This window comes from Botrytis sinoallii (assembly GCF_014898435.1).
Source record: "Botrytis sinoallii strain Bc 23 chromosome Unknown BSIN_008, whole genome shotgun sequence".
NCBI lineage: Eukaryota > Fungi > Ascomycota > Leotiomycetes > Helotiales > Sclerotiniaceae > Botrytis > Botrytis sinoallii.
In genome coordinates, this window is record NW_024066035.1 from 2,415,205 (window position 1) to 2,433,190 (window position 17,986).

The 17,986-nt window shown below is 29.9% G+C and overlaps 1 protein-coding gene across 1 annotated transcript; it reads left to right on the plus strand.

Moving 5' to 3' along the window:
• Window positions 1-15,958: 15,958 nt before the first annotated feature.
• On the plus strand, window positions 15,959-17,774 carry EAF02_005664 (uncharacterized protein; the record flags this gene model as incomplete). Its single annotated transcript, XM_038901712.1, has 1 exon — window positions 15,959-17,774. The coding sequence occupies one exon, from the start codon at window positions 15,959-15,961 to the stop codon at window positions 17,123-17,125; it is 1,167 nt and encodes a 388-aa protein (XP_038759052.1). The 3' UTR covers window positions 17,126-17,774.
• Window positions 17,775-17,986: the final 212 nt, after the last annotated feature.

Sequence of the window (17,986 nt, forward strand, 5' to 3'; positions counted from 1 at the left end):
TCCTTCTGTTGAGATTGTTCATAAGCATCGAGATCAGCGAGGTACTTTGCATTGTTGTTCAAATCGTATTTTCTCATGAGATCGACGATCGTAATGAGCTCAGTGGGTCCTTGGTGAGCCAGTCTTCTTCGTCGGTGGGGATCAACTGGTGAAGAGTTTTTCCATCTTCCGAGGATTCTCCGGAACTGATCGGAGTGATCGGAATGGTCTTGGAATCAGATGGTTTGACGTCCTTCCAGATACCTTTCGATATACAGAGGTGTTGTAGATTCAGGAACCATCTTGACCAGTGTCCACGGGTAACGAGTCTGGTGACTTCTGAGGAATTGGATTTAGACATGACGAGTTTGTAAAGATGAATAGGAGAGAGTATATATGAATCAGAGTGATCAAAAGACGTATATGAATAATGAGGGCGCAGTATGAGTGCCAACCGGGCTCATAACTATCACGGAGGTAATAGCTATGTCTAATGGTCACTTTGATCAGGAGATAGGTACATAGAGTGATAATAAACTAGATTGACTTGAGGTGTGATCATAAGGATCATACCTGCTTTATATACCCTGATCAGGCGATGGAGTCGCCTAATTAGGTATATAGGGTACACAAATGAACTGAGTGAAATAGTTTTAGTAATCATGGGAATGAGTACTCCGGAGGAGTACTAGGATTAATACCGTAGGGTTACACTATACGGTGAATTCCGTGACAGATATTTATATAATACTCAATCTCTTATAGATTCTGGAGCGAATAGCTTTGCTTTTATTGACAAGATATTTCTTTTATTATTATTCCCTATATTCAAACCCTGTTTCATATTATTCGAACTACTAATTGAAGTCAAAAGCTATAATAGTGTACAAGGTGAAGTTATTATTTATTTCACATTTCTTAATTTCACAATTAATACTCGACAATAATCTTATTTGCTATTTCTTATCACCGATTTGGGTTTATATAATATAATCCTAGGTTGCAAATAGTTAACAGAGATTTAAGTTAAAGTTGATTATTTTAATTGATATCTTGAATAGCTTTCTAAGCATCCTTTTATTGTTTCCTTATCAAAAAATATACTTTTAACCAAAGATAATCTTCAATAATCCAGAATTAGTTATTTGAGACAGAAAGATACTGATAATCGAAATGCCTGATTGAAAGAGATGTATTATCGACTTGATAATGGATAACTGATTATAATATCGATTGTATCTGAAATACTTATTATCCCTTTTTAAGAGATTAATATAGTAATTTCAGATACAATCGAAGCTCAGGTTCCAATCAATCTGAAGAAGAAACCTATTCTTGATCAAATCTCTATTCAATCTGTTTACAAATCCCTTCTGCTTTGTATTTTCAACATATTTGATATTTATATATTCAAGCCGATTCAATTTCAATTTATCTATAAAAGAAGTAAGGATTATAAGATCTTTATAGTTATATGTATAGAGATTGATGATATTATTTTGATTTACAAAATCTAATCAAGACAATAATTATTGAATTTCAATTGCAATGCTGCCTTAAATAGTTTTAAACCAGAAACTATTATTACTCTCAATCACATTATCGCAAACATTAAGATAGAGCCTCTGATCCCCAAAGTTATTAACAATATTACCAAGCATTCTTTAAATGCGAGTCCGATATCCTACCTCTTTTTCGATTATACAATTACAAGATTATATTTAAAGAAGAAGGTAAAAAAGCTTTCAAATATAATCTTCTATATAAGATATCGCTCAAACAGCTTAAGATTGTTAAGAATATATTATAGAAACCTTACTAAAGGATTTATAAAACTTAGTTAAGTATTGTTTGTAACGCCAATTCTTTTATAAAAAAGCCAAATAAAAGCTTAAGGTTCTATATAGACTTCCGATTATTTAATTCTTTAATATATAAAAACAGATACCCTCTATCTTTTATTGATGAGATATTCGTATGATTCATTGATGTGAAGGTGTATACCAAATTAAATATTCGATAAGTATTCTATTGTATTCGTATGGATTTAGTTTTTAAAGAATATATTACTTTCTGTATTCGATATAATTCCTATAAATATAAAGTTTTACCTTTTGAATTAACAAATAATCCTACAACTTACCAATAATATATAAACAATATCCTATTTGACTATTTAGATGATTTTTGTATTGCTTACCTTAATAATATTCTTATATATTCTAAAAACGAAATAAATACAAGGAATATATCAAGTATATCCTCAAACGATTTGAGTCCGCTAGTTTTCAGATAGACCTCAAGAAGTATAAATTCAATATTAAATATATAAAGTATTTAGATTTTATTATTTTTATAGATAATGTACAAATCGATTTAGAAAAGATTAAAGTGATTACTATTTGGACTTACTCCATTACCATAAAGGATATCCAATCATTCTTAGGTTTTTGTAACTTTTACCATCGATTTATAAGGATTATAATATAATAACAAAATCTTTTTATAAATTTATAAAAGCAAATATCAAATTTCATTTTAATAAAATCTATCAAATTGCATTTGATATACTCAAAGACAGATTTATCTCCACTCCTCTCCTACAGTATTACAACTATACACTACTCTGTATACTGAAAACCGATATATTCAATAATATAGTTGCTAATATACTATTTCAGAAGCATGGCAACAAATAATTACCAATTGTCTACTTTTCGAAAACAATAATTACTATCAAGCTGAACTACAAAGTTTATAATAAAGAAATGCTTGCGATTATCAAATCCCTAGGCTATTGAAAATCAAACTTACTGGATTCCTGTATTAGATTAAAGTATATACTGATTATAAAGTGCTTGAGTACTTTATATTAACTAAACAGCTGAATGTTTGATAAGTATGCTGGATAGAATTACTCATTGATTATAACTTCATTATTATGTACTGTATTGGAAAGAATAATCTATTTATAAATATGCTTATACGCCACACTAATGAGTTGGATTAACAAAATAATACTAAGAAAAAGAATTGTTTTTAATAATTTATAAAAGATAATCAGGTGGATATAAAGATTATATGCGAATTTTTGTGATAAGATCTGGATATAGTTATAAATATTAATATATATATAATCACATTGCTTTTCAATATTATAAATTATATTATTAAAGCAAATAGATTCTATTTGAGTTTAGAAGCTTTGTGTGTTCAAATTACTAAATCATATAAGTATTTTATATTTGAGAAAGAACTCTTGCTTTATAATGATTAACTTTATATATTGGATATTGAAAATCTATAAATCTATTTAATTTGTAAAGTTTATGATTCAGTTTTTATTGTATATTTTAATGTTAAAAAGATTTATACTTTTTTAATCAATCAATATTATTGGAAAGAATATGAATGATATAATCAATCAATATATATGGAATTGTTATAAATGCAAGTGTAGCTTTGTATTAAGAGATTGTATTCTGGTCTTCTTTATTTACTCTTAATCTCTATGCGAGTATGATAATATGTTATTATGAATTATTATAGTTTTAATAAGAATAAATATAGTTATGATAATGTATTTATTATTATCAATTGATTGATCAAATAAGCTATTTCAATATTCTGTTATAAATAAATCGATTCGAGAGATTAGGCCTGCTTATATCTATATTATGTATATAGATATTATGGTGTCCTGGAGATTATAATCTCTAATTATGATCCTCAATTTATATTCAAATTCTGATAAGAATTTAATAATATCTTAGAATGTAAGTTAAATTATCTATTGCTTATTATTTGTAAACTAATAATCAAACTGAGATTTATAATCAATATCTCTAATAATATTTGCAATCCTTTATAAGCTATTATTAAAAATAATTGATTTGAATTTTTATCAATAATGAATTACATTTAATTTATACTTCCCTATAAATTATTAGGTGATCAAACCTTATATAAGATCTTATATGACTATTTATTTTGTAATCCCTGGGATTGGAAACTCAACTCCATTGTATTTATTGATGATTTGAATATAATCGATGCTAGAGAGTATGTTAAATATAATAAATTCGTATCGATCGAGTAAACGAAAATATCTTATATGTATAAGAAAAGATATCTCGATCAATTAATTTGCATTGCTGTTTAGTTGATTTCGATATGGGAGATTATGTATGGTTTAGTATAAGGGATTTTCCGATACAATAACCATCCAAAAAAACTAGATTACTTTATTTAAGGTAGATTCAAGATTATTGGTTGGGTTGGAGATTCCTTTTGATTGGACTTATTGTTTATTATGAAAATCCACTTTATGTTTCCATTTAGCAAACTTTGTAAAGTGATAGATAATCTATTTCCTGGATAAATCCTTGAACCACTGTTTTCAATAAATATCACTAGTAATATTGAATAGAAAGTGGAATATATTTTAGCTGTAAAGAAAATATGCTAATAGTTTAAGTATAGAGTATTATGGCTGAATGTTAATAACGATTTTATCTGATACCCTACCTCTAACTTAAAAACTGCCCTGTACTATCTTTATGACTTCTATTTACAAAATCTTATTCTATTAGAACCCCTTGTGTATTTATTGGAGTGGATTTGTTTTTACAAGAGTGGAACGGATAATTATGATTTTATAGATAATAATTAATGTATAAATGAAAAAGATAGAAAGAATTTCTTTAATTCATTATTGTAATAAAGAAAATCTTAATTGTATAAGAAGTTGAAAGTAATTGGATAAAGATGAAATATCAATAAAGAAAGTCTTTTTCTTTGTTTGATAGATTTAAATCAAACTAAAAAGAAAGCCCCTATGGGTATTAATAGTTATAATTGAGTGAGGTATGATAGTAAAGGCTGAATAATTTAAATCGAAATATCAGTTGAGTTTTTAGTTAATAGTGACAACAAGTATATACAGAATAATTACAAGCTGAAAAACAAAACAACTATTAGTTACAATACATACAACAATAAGGTTAAGCCTACATTCAATCACACCTAACCACTCACAAGCTGCCAAAAGCTTTGTTTCTATCTAAGTTAAAACAAGCTAATACTATTATTTCAATTCATTTTCTCACACTACAAACCTCCGCCACATAACACTCCATAACTTTTCGAGTAAGGATAAAAGAAAGCATTTCTTTCGAAACACAACTCTTTAGCTCCTTCTGCATATCAAGTTATCTCAAAAGTTAATTTTACTAAAAGCTAGCAAAGTTATAACTTATTTTTACTATGTTGTTGTATTTAGTAATAGCCGATCAGTATCGGAAAAACATCTTGCATATATCCCCATCAAACAAGCACTTATACTTATACTTACCAGTTAAATAAAGCAGATAGCGAAATTGATCAGATAATTATTCAGAAAATCGATAGCAAATATTATTTCCCTTATCAAAAACACAATTGTATATATAGCCAATATAAATCCAGTTGTCCTCCCGAATATATTGTTCTCATTATAATACTGTTTTTTTTGATAACCTCTTACTTGAAGATCCCTACTCATCAACATCAATAAAGCCAACACTTTTATAATAAAGCATATCGAATTTATAATCAGATTAACTTTAACGCAAAACCTTCAGAATATCTTCCTCAATTATCTCACCATCATTTTTGAAATTACGAAAATAATATATTACTGCAGTCAACTTATTAACAAACTTCTTTTCATAATTATTAATATAATCAATCAAAAAATCATATTCTTTCTCCGAATTTTGCCTCGAAAAACGATAGAATGAATATATCCAATAAGTATATTAAAGATTGATCTTACCCTCAAGTACATTGCTTTTGACATCTGTAATTATACTTGTTAGACAAGCTGACCATAAGCCGAAGACATCAAAAGAAAGTCTTATTTATATGTATCTTTATTATCCAATCTATCTTCCTTATTATCCTCCTTTTCGCTGATAGGATTATTACTATTCTCGCTATAACTCAACTCCTCCTCTTTTCAACAGAACACTTATCTCGTATAACAAAAAAAGCAAATGCTTTTTTCGTTACAAGCTATAAAGAAATATATCAACAAAGCAAATACAAAAAAAAATAAACAACTCACCGCCACACACACATCCTCCCATTACTTCAATTGCGCTAGTAACAACTTGCTCTTACTATTGTATTTTCTTGATAATATAGAAGGTATATTGATTATTGATTGAGAGATATGAAAAAAGTAAGTGATCAGAAAAGATTTGAAAAAAAAAAGGGAAATTCGAATAATCTATATATTTTGAAGGCTTTGTATTATTATTAGACTACAAAACAATTTCCTTCATTTTCTATACACCTTCCCATCACGAAAAAAGCAAAATTTGTGTACACACCTATTTACCATACTATACTACAACATAAACAATAATACTTTATTAGGATTACTGATACATCTACAGATTAGATAATTGTAAAGCTTAAGAGCAAGCTTTTTCGAAAGAAAGGATAATATCACGAATTGCATTTAATTACAGCTGCAATTGCTTATGTATATATTTGTATACATGTACAATCACATATACATAGCTAATATATAAAAACACTCTACAAACACTTTGCTCCTGATTCTATAGTTATAGATTCTAAGGATAAATTGTACCCTACTCTTACAGTTCTTCTAAGGCAAAGTGTTACAATTATAATCTTTTAGAATTTCTTGAACTTGGTTTTTCGTTTATGTGTTTGTAGTAGATCTATATGATTGATTATATAAAGCTATAGATACTTCAATATCTAATTTCGATATTTATATCTCTCGGATATATAGTATTATATATAGTTTTTGTATATCCAATTGGTGGATTTTTGTGAATTGTTTATTTATGAATATACTGAAGTTATTATAAAAGACCTTAGCTAGCTTATCGTTGTTAATATTCTTATAGTTATATTACTTGTATTTGAATTTGATGTATTTAATGAACTCCTTAGAGTCAAAATCAATAATTTTATTATCAGTTTGTTGTTCCTTTAATAGACTTAACCATTCTTTGTAATACTCCTTTCTTTTTCTGTATATAATTCCTTGCCGATGATTTTAGAGGTGATCGGGGTGTTGTTGCTGTTTGATATAATAGGGTGTGTATAGGGGTATTTCGAAGGTTGTAGGTATTTCGAAGGTTGTAGATAGGTTATAGGTATAAGAGGTATGAGAGAGTGTATGAAAGATATTTAGATAAAGGGTTTATTTTGTATAATGTGTAGTATAAAGGTGAATGTGTGATGGATGCAAAATCGATTTGTTATATTTGATCAGTTAATTCTTTTGAATATATTTTCCTGATACAATTATCTAGAGTATATTTTTTAGTATAATAAGGAGAGAAAGTGTATCGTATCTAGTATTGTTGGGATAGGGATCATGTGACTGACCGCGCTAGCGCCCCTGCACTATAGTATATACGTTTGTAGCCTTTAGCTTTTAGAACCTCGAGTAATATTATAACAATGTGAATCATTAGTATTATATTACTTCATCATTCCTATGGTGATATCAATACTGATTAGTGATATTATAGATCAGGAGTCTGGCATTTTAATTTCAAATATAATGTGGGTTTGTAATTAAAATTGATATTTCTCTAAAGAAATATAAGCTCTTATATCAAAGCAATATGGTTGATACCTGCCCTTATATGAATAAGGACTGTCAGCAATGTAACAGCAGTTTTTACATTCAGTATTAATCCAATATAATTTAATATTGACAAACTGAGTTTAGTTAATAATATGGTAACAACTCTTATAATCAATTTTAGTTTACATTTTATTCTTTAAAACAATGTATATTGAAGAATACAAACTAATAGCTACCAGCTCAAGCTAAATATTATTTTTTAATGAATAAATACAACTTTTACCGGATTTTAGTAAAGTTATATTTAAATATCTTATCTCATACCTATCTATTATCTATTAATATAGCAGGATCTTATAAAGACAACTCCGCGGAGTATAAGCCTAAATATAACAATAATATTAGAAGTATGGCCAAATCGACTATATCATTAGTTATGTGACTAATGATTTTAATATAATAACTAAGCAATAACAGAATAACCCTATTAATCTTATAAGGAAGTAAGCATAAAAGAAATTAGGGATTTTTGTAAATACAAACTTTACAAATATCAACAATTGAAGTATTATAACAACAAATTATGGTCAGACTATTTTCACGAATTTGAATACTTCAATTCGAAACATTTTCAAATAGTCAGCATGTATTTTTTATACAAGTGAGATACGAACTGTACTTATGCAGTGTGTTTATTGCAAAGCATAAAATCTGTACAATATAATCTGTTTATGATACTTTAGTTGATATAATCCGATTATTATATAGAGAATAATCAGATAAAGAGATTATAAATATATTTACAGATAAGGGATTTATATTTCAATCGAAAAGTATACAGAAAAGAATAGATGAAAAAGATATTCGAGTTTCTATATATATATTACTAAAAGAACTCGAGGTATTTCAAGTAAACAGCCAGCCCGGATTATCAGGTTTTAATCAATACAGGTTATTGCAATTACTAAGTGTTCTACCTCAGATCACAACAATTTCAGAATTCAGCCCTTTAGGTGGTAAAGGAAAGGGTATTGATATTGGATAAAAAGTATTATTAAAATTATAAGTATCTTATTACTATAAATCCGTTTCCCAACCTAATACCGGCTTTCTACAAAAAAATAATGAATCCAACTTATTCGTATACTTATTCTACAATCAGAAGAAACTATTACCTTTACAACTGGTTCAGTATGAATAGTTTCAATCCAAAATACCTTTTTGATAATTCAATCCTTTATTATTACAATCACCTTTATTATTATAAAAAGAAGTGATTAACCATTTAGTGATCTATTTGGTAATAATAGTGATTCGAATAAAGAAAAAGGAGGAGAAGGTAATAAAGGTAGAGAAAATAATTTCCCATAAGGTGATTATAATGGGAATAGTAGTAATGGAGGTAAAGGCGGTATGGGAGAAGGAGGAGAAGGTGATTCAGGATATAATTATAATATTCTGGAGATTTTTCCAAATTTATTACTAAAAGTTATAAATATTGGTTAAACTTTTCGGAAATCTTATAAAACTTTATGATAAGGATAACAAATATAGTGAACAAATAACAATTTCATATATAAATTCAATATATTTTTTAATAATTACTAATATATTAATTTATCTAATAATCTATTTCTAAGAGTATTTCCTACTATGCTTGTTAATATAGTATTTGATTTTTATTATACAAATTTAGAGACTATGTTAATATTGATATAAGAGATTTACAAGTTATTTATAGATATATTCGAAGGCCCTGAGTATAAAGAAATATTATATAGCAATAGGAAGCTATTATACTAAAGAATATAATAGTATAACTAGAGAATAATAAGAAATCAATTACTCATTGTCTATAATAGATAATGACAAGATTATATTATTTATATAAAGAATTCAGTAATATATTAGGATAAAGGATTTATTTTATTAAAAATCGTTAATATATATATATTAATACCAATATGCTCTCTAGCTTATTTTCGCTCAGCTGATAATATACCAAGTCTTTTTAAAGAACTTCGTTTAACTATTATAATATAGGAGCTGGTTTATCCGAATGAAAATATAATATTCTATATTAACTGGAAGTATCAATGTAAAGGAGAATATAATCAGAATAGAGAATTTGGATAAGATGGTTGATAATCATTCAAATTATAAACTAAAAAGAAATATTTTGTTTATAAAAGAATAATTATTAGTCAACTAGATATAGCAAGAAGAAATATGACGAGTTACAATGTAAATACAAAAAGTGGTTTAAGAGTATTAGTAATAATTTTAATAAAGGTTTTAAGTAGTTTTTTATTGAATATAAAGATCTTAATCAAAATGATATTGAGGAATCTGATATTGATATTAATAAAGAGATTAAAGCTTACTTTACTTAATATAAACTTCAAGATTTATTAAAACAAGAATTATATTCAAGTTTTATTATTCAAAACGGATTTATTAATGGTAAAGAGATTATAATGAGATTAACTAATAAATATTTATTTATACTTTAATATATTAAACTTAAAAGGAAATTATATTCATAAACAAATATAATTCTAAAGAGTTTAAGGGTATTATTATTAATATAGCTGTAGCGAAATAGTTTATAGTAGAATTCAATTAATATATGGTATACAAGATAATTATCGAGAATATTATTTAAATAAAAGCAGAACAAGAATTGCAAATGTGGTATTCGGGATTGGAAGAACTAAATCTTTTAGATTAGTCAAACTCCATCTACCTCTAGGAATTATCGAATTTTATGTTATAAATATAGAAATATTATTCCTACTATCACTTAATGATATGGATCGTTTTGGTATATATTATAATAATATTATTGATATTATTATTGCAAAAACAGAAGAAAGTTATCCTTGTATTTAATATAATAAGCATACAATTCTATTATAACAAATAAATATATAGCAGTTCATATAACAAATCATCAAAAGTAATAAGTATTATCTTATCAATATAAAACTACAACATTTATATTATTACTTTGGTTATCTATCAATATATAGATTTTTATGAGTATTACAGCAAGCTGGTCACAATAATATCTCAAAAGCTAAGATTGATAAACTCAATAAGTTCTATCAATATTATCAAAAGTATAGAAAATCATTGGGTCGATTTAAATTCAATTTATAAGATAATATTGATTTTAATTACTCAATAATAGTTGATATTATATATATTAATACTTATCCTATTTTATATATTATTGATAAAGATATACAATTTCAAACTATGCAATGGCTGGATAATGTTATTGCAAAATACATTTTTGATATATTTCGAAAATGCTAGATGAATATTTATATTAATCCATCAGATTTTATTATACATAATACTGGGAAGAACTTTGTAAACAAGGAATTCGTTCAATATGCTATGATTATGTCGATAAGAACAAAGAGTGTACCAATTAAGGTATATTAATTAATTGGTATAGTTGAATACTACCATATAATTATTAAGAGAGTATATGCTATTATCTTCAACGAATTTGATAGTTCTATTACAAAAGAGATGATATTATAAATGGTTGTAAAAGCAATAAACAATACTGCAGAACCAAATGGATTAATTTCAATACTTCTAGTTTTTGGAGTATATCCGCGGATATCTGAATCTGACCTATCCATATCTATAATTCTACAACGGCAATCAGCAATCAAGAAAGTAATAAATAAGATTTATAAATTACAAGCGATATGACAAGTATCTGATGCTTTGAGTTAGTGAAATGGATTGTTTACAATAGCTTTATATGACTTATCTGTTAATTTGAAAGTTTGGGTATAAAGAGAATATAAAGGATGAATAGGACTATATCATTTATTGGGTATAAAAGATGAGATATATACAATACAACTATCAAGCGGACTAATGGAATTCTGCACTATTCAGATTAAATCTCATATAGAGGATATACAGGATTGGCCTCAGGATTAATTTTAATCATCTGTTGAATCAGCATAAATATCATTTGTATAAGCTAGATTGATGTAGCAAGGGCAACTTACTGTACCTAATACAAGTAAAACAACTTTGCCAAAATCTGGTAAAGTTATATCTACCCCCTTACTAGCTATTATCAGGAATAGGAATTCAGAGGAAACCCTTTTGGATATATCTAGAAATCTCTAACCTCAATAACAATGGATTCCTTAAATAGTAATTCCAGTACAATCAATATTTTTCGTAAAAGGAGAAAATATCGAATCTATAGAACACCTATTGAATTTGTTGATTTTTTTATTAAAGAAAGACGAGTTTAATAATATATAATATATTGAATACTATATAATGTTTATTAATACCTTATTATCAATAATTTTTATGAAATCAAAATGAAAGGAGGTCGATAGACTTATAGAAAACAATATTTTCCAATTCATAAAGATTATAGATATCCCTATAAGTATAAAGATTTTTAACTCTTATTTTATTAACGAGATTAAGAATAAAGAAACTAATAAAGTATTTCCCAAATTCCGATTGGTTATATAAGTATAAAAAAATCAAGGAAAAGATATTATTTTAATATAATCACTAACAATATAATATATCAGCTAATATATTATACTAACAGTAATAGCGATACTACCTAAGAACAAGGTAATCATAAATATTCGCAATATTATATAAGTATATACACAGTTGATATCAAATTTAGTTCGAAAGTTTTATACTCGACCACCATCGAAAATGAATATTTCAAAAGATTTTATTCTACAAGTTGTACAATTATTATATAGTATTCTGGAAACAGACAATCACTGGTTTAGTATTTATTATAAGCATTATATCAATATTCTCAAAATAATACAATCAATCTATAATCCATATTTATTATATATAATTAAAAACAATATAACATTCGGTATTATCAGATTACAAATAAATAATACACTCATCATAACTAATAAAATATTCGCAAATCATAAGCAAACTGAACTCAGAAACACTAAATTCATAGCAAAAGAGTATGAGACATTTATATTAGATATATTATTCAAGTTTAATAATGATTTAATCATTTAATAAAATAATAGTATAATCTACCTTAATCAGAAGAAATAATGTGAAAACCTTTATTTAGTTAATTTAGAACTATTTGATATATAAGGCATATACAACAAGCTCAGAAAGTTGATGACAATAAAAAACTAGTATATTGTATAATATATTCGAAAAGTATATAGCAATTATATATCAATTAGAGGTAGTCTTTGATTTATTATATATAGTACAAATAGTTAATCCAAAAGAAGAAGATGTTAATACTCTCAATAAATATATCTAATAACAAATTAACAATTCAGAGAGAGGACTATAATTTGTTTCATTTGATATGAACTCTTTCAAATTGATTGTATTCACAGATATATTCTTTATTAATAACAAAGATTTGTTTTTTCAGATTAAATATATTATTATTCTAATGGATAAATTCGATAAAACTAATATTATTCATTAATTATCAATTAAGTGTAAGAGAGTTATTAGAAGTGTATTAGTATTAGAGCTTTATAATATAGTTTTGGGCTTTGATATTAGTATAGTAATCAAAAGCATACTTGATAAGATCTTTCCAAATCGCAAGATATTATTAGTTATATATATCGACTCAAGATTATTATATAATTATCTTATAAAGCTTAATATAATTATCGAAAAGAGACTAATAATCGATATAATAATGATTCAAGAGATATACAAGAAATGGAAGATTATAGAGATCAAATGAATTAATAGAAAATCTAATCCAATAGATATGATAACTAAATCTAAATTGTATTAAGCCCTAAAGAACTTAATTAACAATAATATCATAAAGATTAAGGTTACGGAATAGATTGAAAGAGATTAATAACATAAATAGTTATACTAAAAAAAGAATATTAACTAGAAAAGACATAATACAATAATTTTAGAAAATCGTTAGTGTTGGGATAGGGATTATGTGACTAACCGTGCTAGTATATGCATTAGTATTTCTGTATTATAGTATATATATTTATAGTCTTTAGCTTTTAGAACCTTAAGCAATATTACAATAGTATAAATCATTAGTACTATATTACTTCACCATCCCCATGGTGATACCAACAAGTATAATGATATCTTTCTTTATAATCTCTTCAGAATTTCTATTAATTCTGAATACTATTTCTAAATATCTAATACTTTCTAGTAGAATCCAAGGCTCTAATTTGTAATATCACTAATTAGTATTGGTATCAATTTGGTGTTGATTAAAGTGTAAAGTATTTTATTCTTATTAATATAATTGATTGTATTATTCGTCTTGATTATTATTAACTATAGGAAGCTAGTACTTGATATAGTAGAAATGCTAGCACTAGTGCATACACTAGTATATACGCTAGTGCAATACAGTGCCCTCTTAGATCACATGATCGATATCCCGACAGTTAGGTCTCAGGACAATTTCGTACCACGATGTCCCCACCGTCCCCACCGTCTATGCCGAACCAAGTCACATTACAGACGAGACTAAGGACACATTAGGACTGCGTGCACGGCCTGTTCATCTAGATCTTACTTCAGACCTTAACCTTAATACACCTTATTAGATGAGATTTACTGAGAAATACGTCGTCCTCGAAACTTCTATGTCATAGTGAGGTGTGCGACATGTACATACGTACCTTCCTTGTATGCACAACACCAAAGGAGTATCTCTTCCCTCGAAGTATTATGAAAAGAACTCCCTTATAAGGTGAGATTACCAAAGTATAACGATGTGATATGTATGTGTATGGTTTCTATACTTTCCAGACTCCAGTGAGATCCAATTTTCGAAACTAGACCATTCACACCAAATCTGAGTAGGTTTGCTCTGTCAATATCTACTTGTTGTCCAGAGATTGTATACACATTGCGCGTTTCGAAACACCTTGAAAGTTGGCAATTAATAAATAACTTTACATGGTTCTTGAATACGCGGCTTTCTATCTTGGAACTCAGTTACATATCTGGGTATTTTTTCAATATCGTGTCGAACCCTTATGCAAATCATCATCGACCCATAGACCACATTGTTATTATCGGACTTTATCTTAAGGACCGAACTCGTTATTACATGAAACAAGAGAAGATCCTGAGTATTAAGCTCGGATCTAGATTATTTAGCGTACACTAATACCTTATCAGATTCACATGCGCAGTCGGTGATACATTAAATACAGGGGCGGTAGGATAGTTCCTGTAGTTAGTATTCTCTTGAAAAACGATCTCACGACCCCCTATTTAATTTAACAGCCGACGCGTCATCATCCCTGACAAGTCCAATGCGAATTGATAAGCGTTGATAACCGCTTTTACTTTCCTTTTTCAAGTTTAAATGACTTTTAAGAGTTCGCACAACAAGGGATGACTGTCCATTCATCGATAACATACGAATGAGCAAAACAGCGACGCATTGTGTAGGTCTATAAGGCTAATGCGAAAGAAGGATATCCTTGAACGAAGATTTTGTTACAGACTTTGACTTGTCTTTTCATCATTTCCCATGGTTCTTGATTTATCATCGTTCAAACCAGAAATGAGTATAACTTCATAGTCTCTCAGAAGATCTTTTGGTCAATCCGAGATTTACGTACTATGAGTGTGGCTGGCCGTTGGTTCTTACGGGTAAACAACCCCCCCCCGCTAATGGAAGGCGATTCACTCGCCTAGTTCGGTACTTGGGCGGTACTTGTACCGGTAGTACCCATTTTTCTTCAATGAACCAAGTATGGGGTATAAATGATCCCATTATTAGGATCCAATGATTCATTTGTATGTGCAGAGAGATTTCGCTAGTGGCATAACCAAAGCGGGGACACACAATTCATCTCGTGCACCTTCGTATGTTAGCCTACTCTTACACTCTTCAAAGATTCAACCTGAGTGACTTGATCTAGTCGAGCTACTTTCACTACCATCACCACTACTATTTTTAGACTTGTACTTTCCTATTACCCTCTCAGACAACTTTCTAGTATCAGCACTGAAAGGAGATATGCATTTATTTTCTGATTGTAGAGCTACAAAAGAATGCATTAAAAATCCCCTGGGGCTGACGAAATTGCCAAGACTACGACATGGAGACCCATTAGAGCTCACGTATCCGATTACGTGTCTTAATAACACGGGCGTTGTTCGCTTGATCTCAAGAAGCGAGGCCGTGTATGTACGTTGATAATAAATACTAGCCGGTGCAAATAATGAACATATAAGACTGGAGTTGGTCCTCGAACTAAAATCAACCGAACTCACTCCCAATTGACACCTTCATTTCTGCTCCTCTAATAGCTACATTCTTTTTCAAGCACCATGCGTCAGTCAATCGCTTTGGCTGCAGCCGGCGCTGCCACTGTTCAGGCTCTATCTCTAGCCGACATGTGCACAGTCGCAAACGTTCAAGCAGCGCTTCCTGCGGATGGATCCATTCCCAACATCACCATGATCGCATCATCTGTTTCTGCATCCCCTGTCTACAATGTGTCTCTTAGCGGCGGAATGGGCAAGCGCGACACAACTACTTACAGCTACTGTAACGTTACTGCTACTTATACCCACGGCAGTGATTCTGTTATTGTTTGGTACGGATTTCCAGATCCATCCATCTTCGAAAATCGTTTCTACGTCGCTGGTGGCGGTGGTTACAGTTTGTCAACAGGTGTCACTGGTGGTCTTGAATATGGCGCTGTTACTGGCTGTACTGATGCCGGCTACGATGCTTTCACTAACTCCTTGGACGCAGTTGTCCTCAACTCTGCTGGTACTCTTAACGAACAAAACATTAAGATGTTCTCCTACGAGGCCCTTGGTGAGATGACCGCCATCGGAAAGGCTATCACCAAGACTCTTTACAGTATTGATAAACTCTATACTTACTTCTCTGGCTGCTCTGACGGAGGACGTCAAGCTATGAGTCAGGTTCAACGTTTCGGAGATTTGTACGACGGTATCGCCGCCGGTGCCCCGGCTTTCAGACAAGCTCAGCAACAAGTTTTCCATCTCTTCTCTTCCGTCGCCGAAGTTGTTCAAAACTACTTCCCAACCAATTGCGCTCTTGACAAGATTGTAAATGCTACTATTGAAGTATGTGATCCATTGGACGGGCGTACTGACACGGTTATCAGTCGTTCTGATCTCTGTAAGATTAACTTTAACTTGACCTCTATCATTGGTCAATCATATGCATGCGCAGCTGAGACAAGCTCTTCTCTCGGTTTTGGTTTCAGCAAGCGTCAAGCTGCAGGTTCTACCACTACCAGTAGCCCTGCTAAAAATGGTACCATTAATGAGCAAGATATTGCTATTGCCCAGACTATCTATGATGGTCTCTTTACTTCTAGTGGCAAGCGTGCATATCTCTCATTCCAAATTGGTGCTGAGCTTGAGGATGCTGTTACTGAGTATGACAATACCACTGGCAGCTACACCTACGAGATCCCAGGTACCGGTGGAGTTTTCGTCGCCAAGTTCCTTGAGTAAATTGATGAAGACAGTCTTACCACACTCGAGAATGTTGATTACGATACTTTGTTCGAATGGATGGAAGAGGGATTGGCAAAATTCTACGACATCCTTCAAACTACCATGCCGGATATTTCCGCTTTCAGAGACAACGGTGCCAAGCTCCTACATTATCACGGAGAATCTGATCCATCAGTTCCAGCTGGCTCTTCCGTCCACTACTATGACTCTGTCCGCACTACCCTTTATCCAAGCCTCGGATACAACGAATCTGTCGCCAAACTCGATGACTTCTATCGTTTCTTTTACATTCCAGGAGCTGCTCACTGTAACACCAATTCCCTCCAACCGGGTCCATGGCCCAACGATGTTCTCGCCACTTTGATCAGCTGGGTCGAAGAAAGTAAGGTTCCTGACCGTTTGAACTCCACTGTTACCTCTGGATCATACGATGGTGAGGTTCAATTGTTGTGCAAGTGGCCAACTCGCCCACTCTGGACTTCCGAGACCGCATTTGACTGCGTTTACGACCAAGCGTCCATCGACTCTTGGACTTATGTCTTCGATGCGTTTAACCAAACAATCTATTAGATGGTGTGAACAAAAGTTTAATTGTCTGATGGAGGAGATTATTGAGCTTTCAAAAGGTCTACAAGAAGTGATCGGCTGTTTTCGTGGAGTGACTTTTTGAGCTGCCCTGGAATTTTTCCTGTATATATTCAAATTTTCCATCATTCCAATCCAAGTTTGATTAGGAGAGAAGGTATAACTTTTCCAAAACGCACCTTATCATACTTTGTATATAATCATACTCTATTTATTCTACTTCAAACCAATTCCGAGATGCATGGATCCCCAAGTCGTGAAGCTAACCCTTCA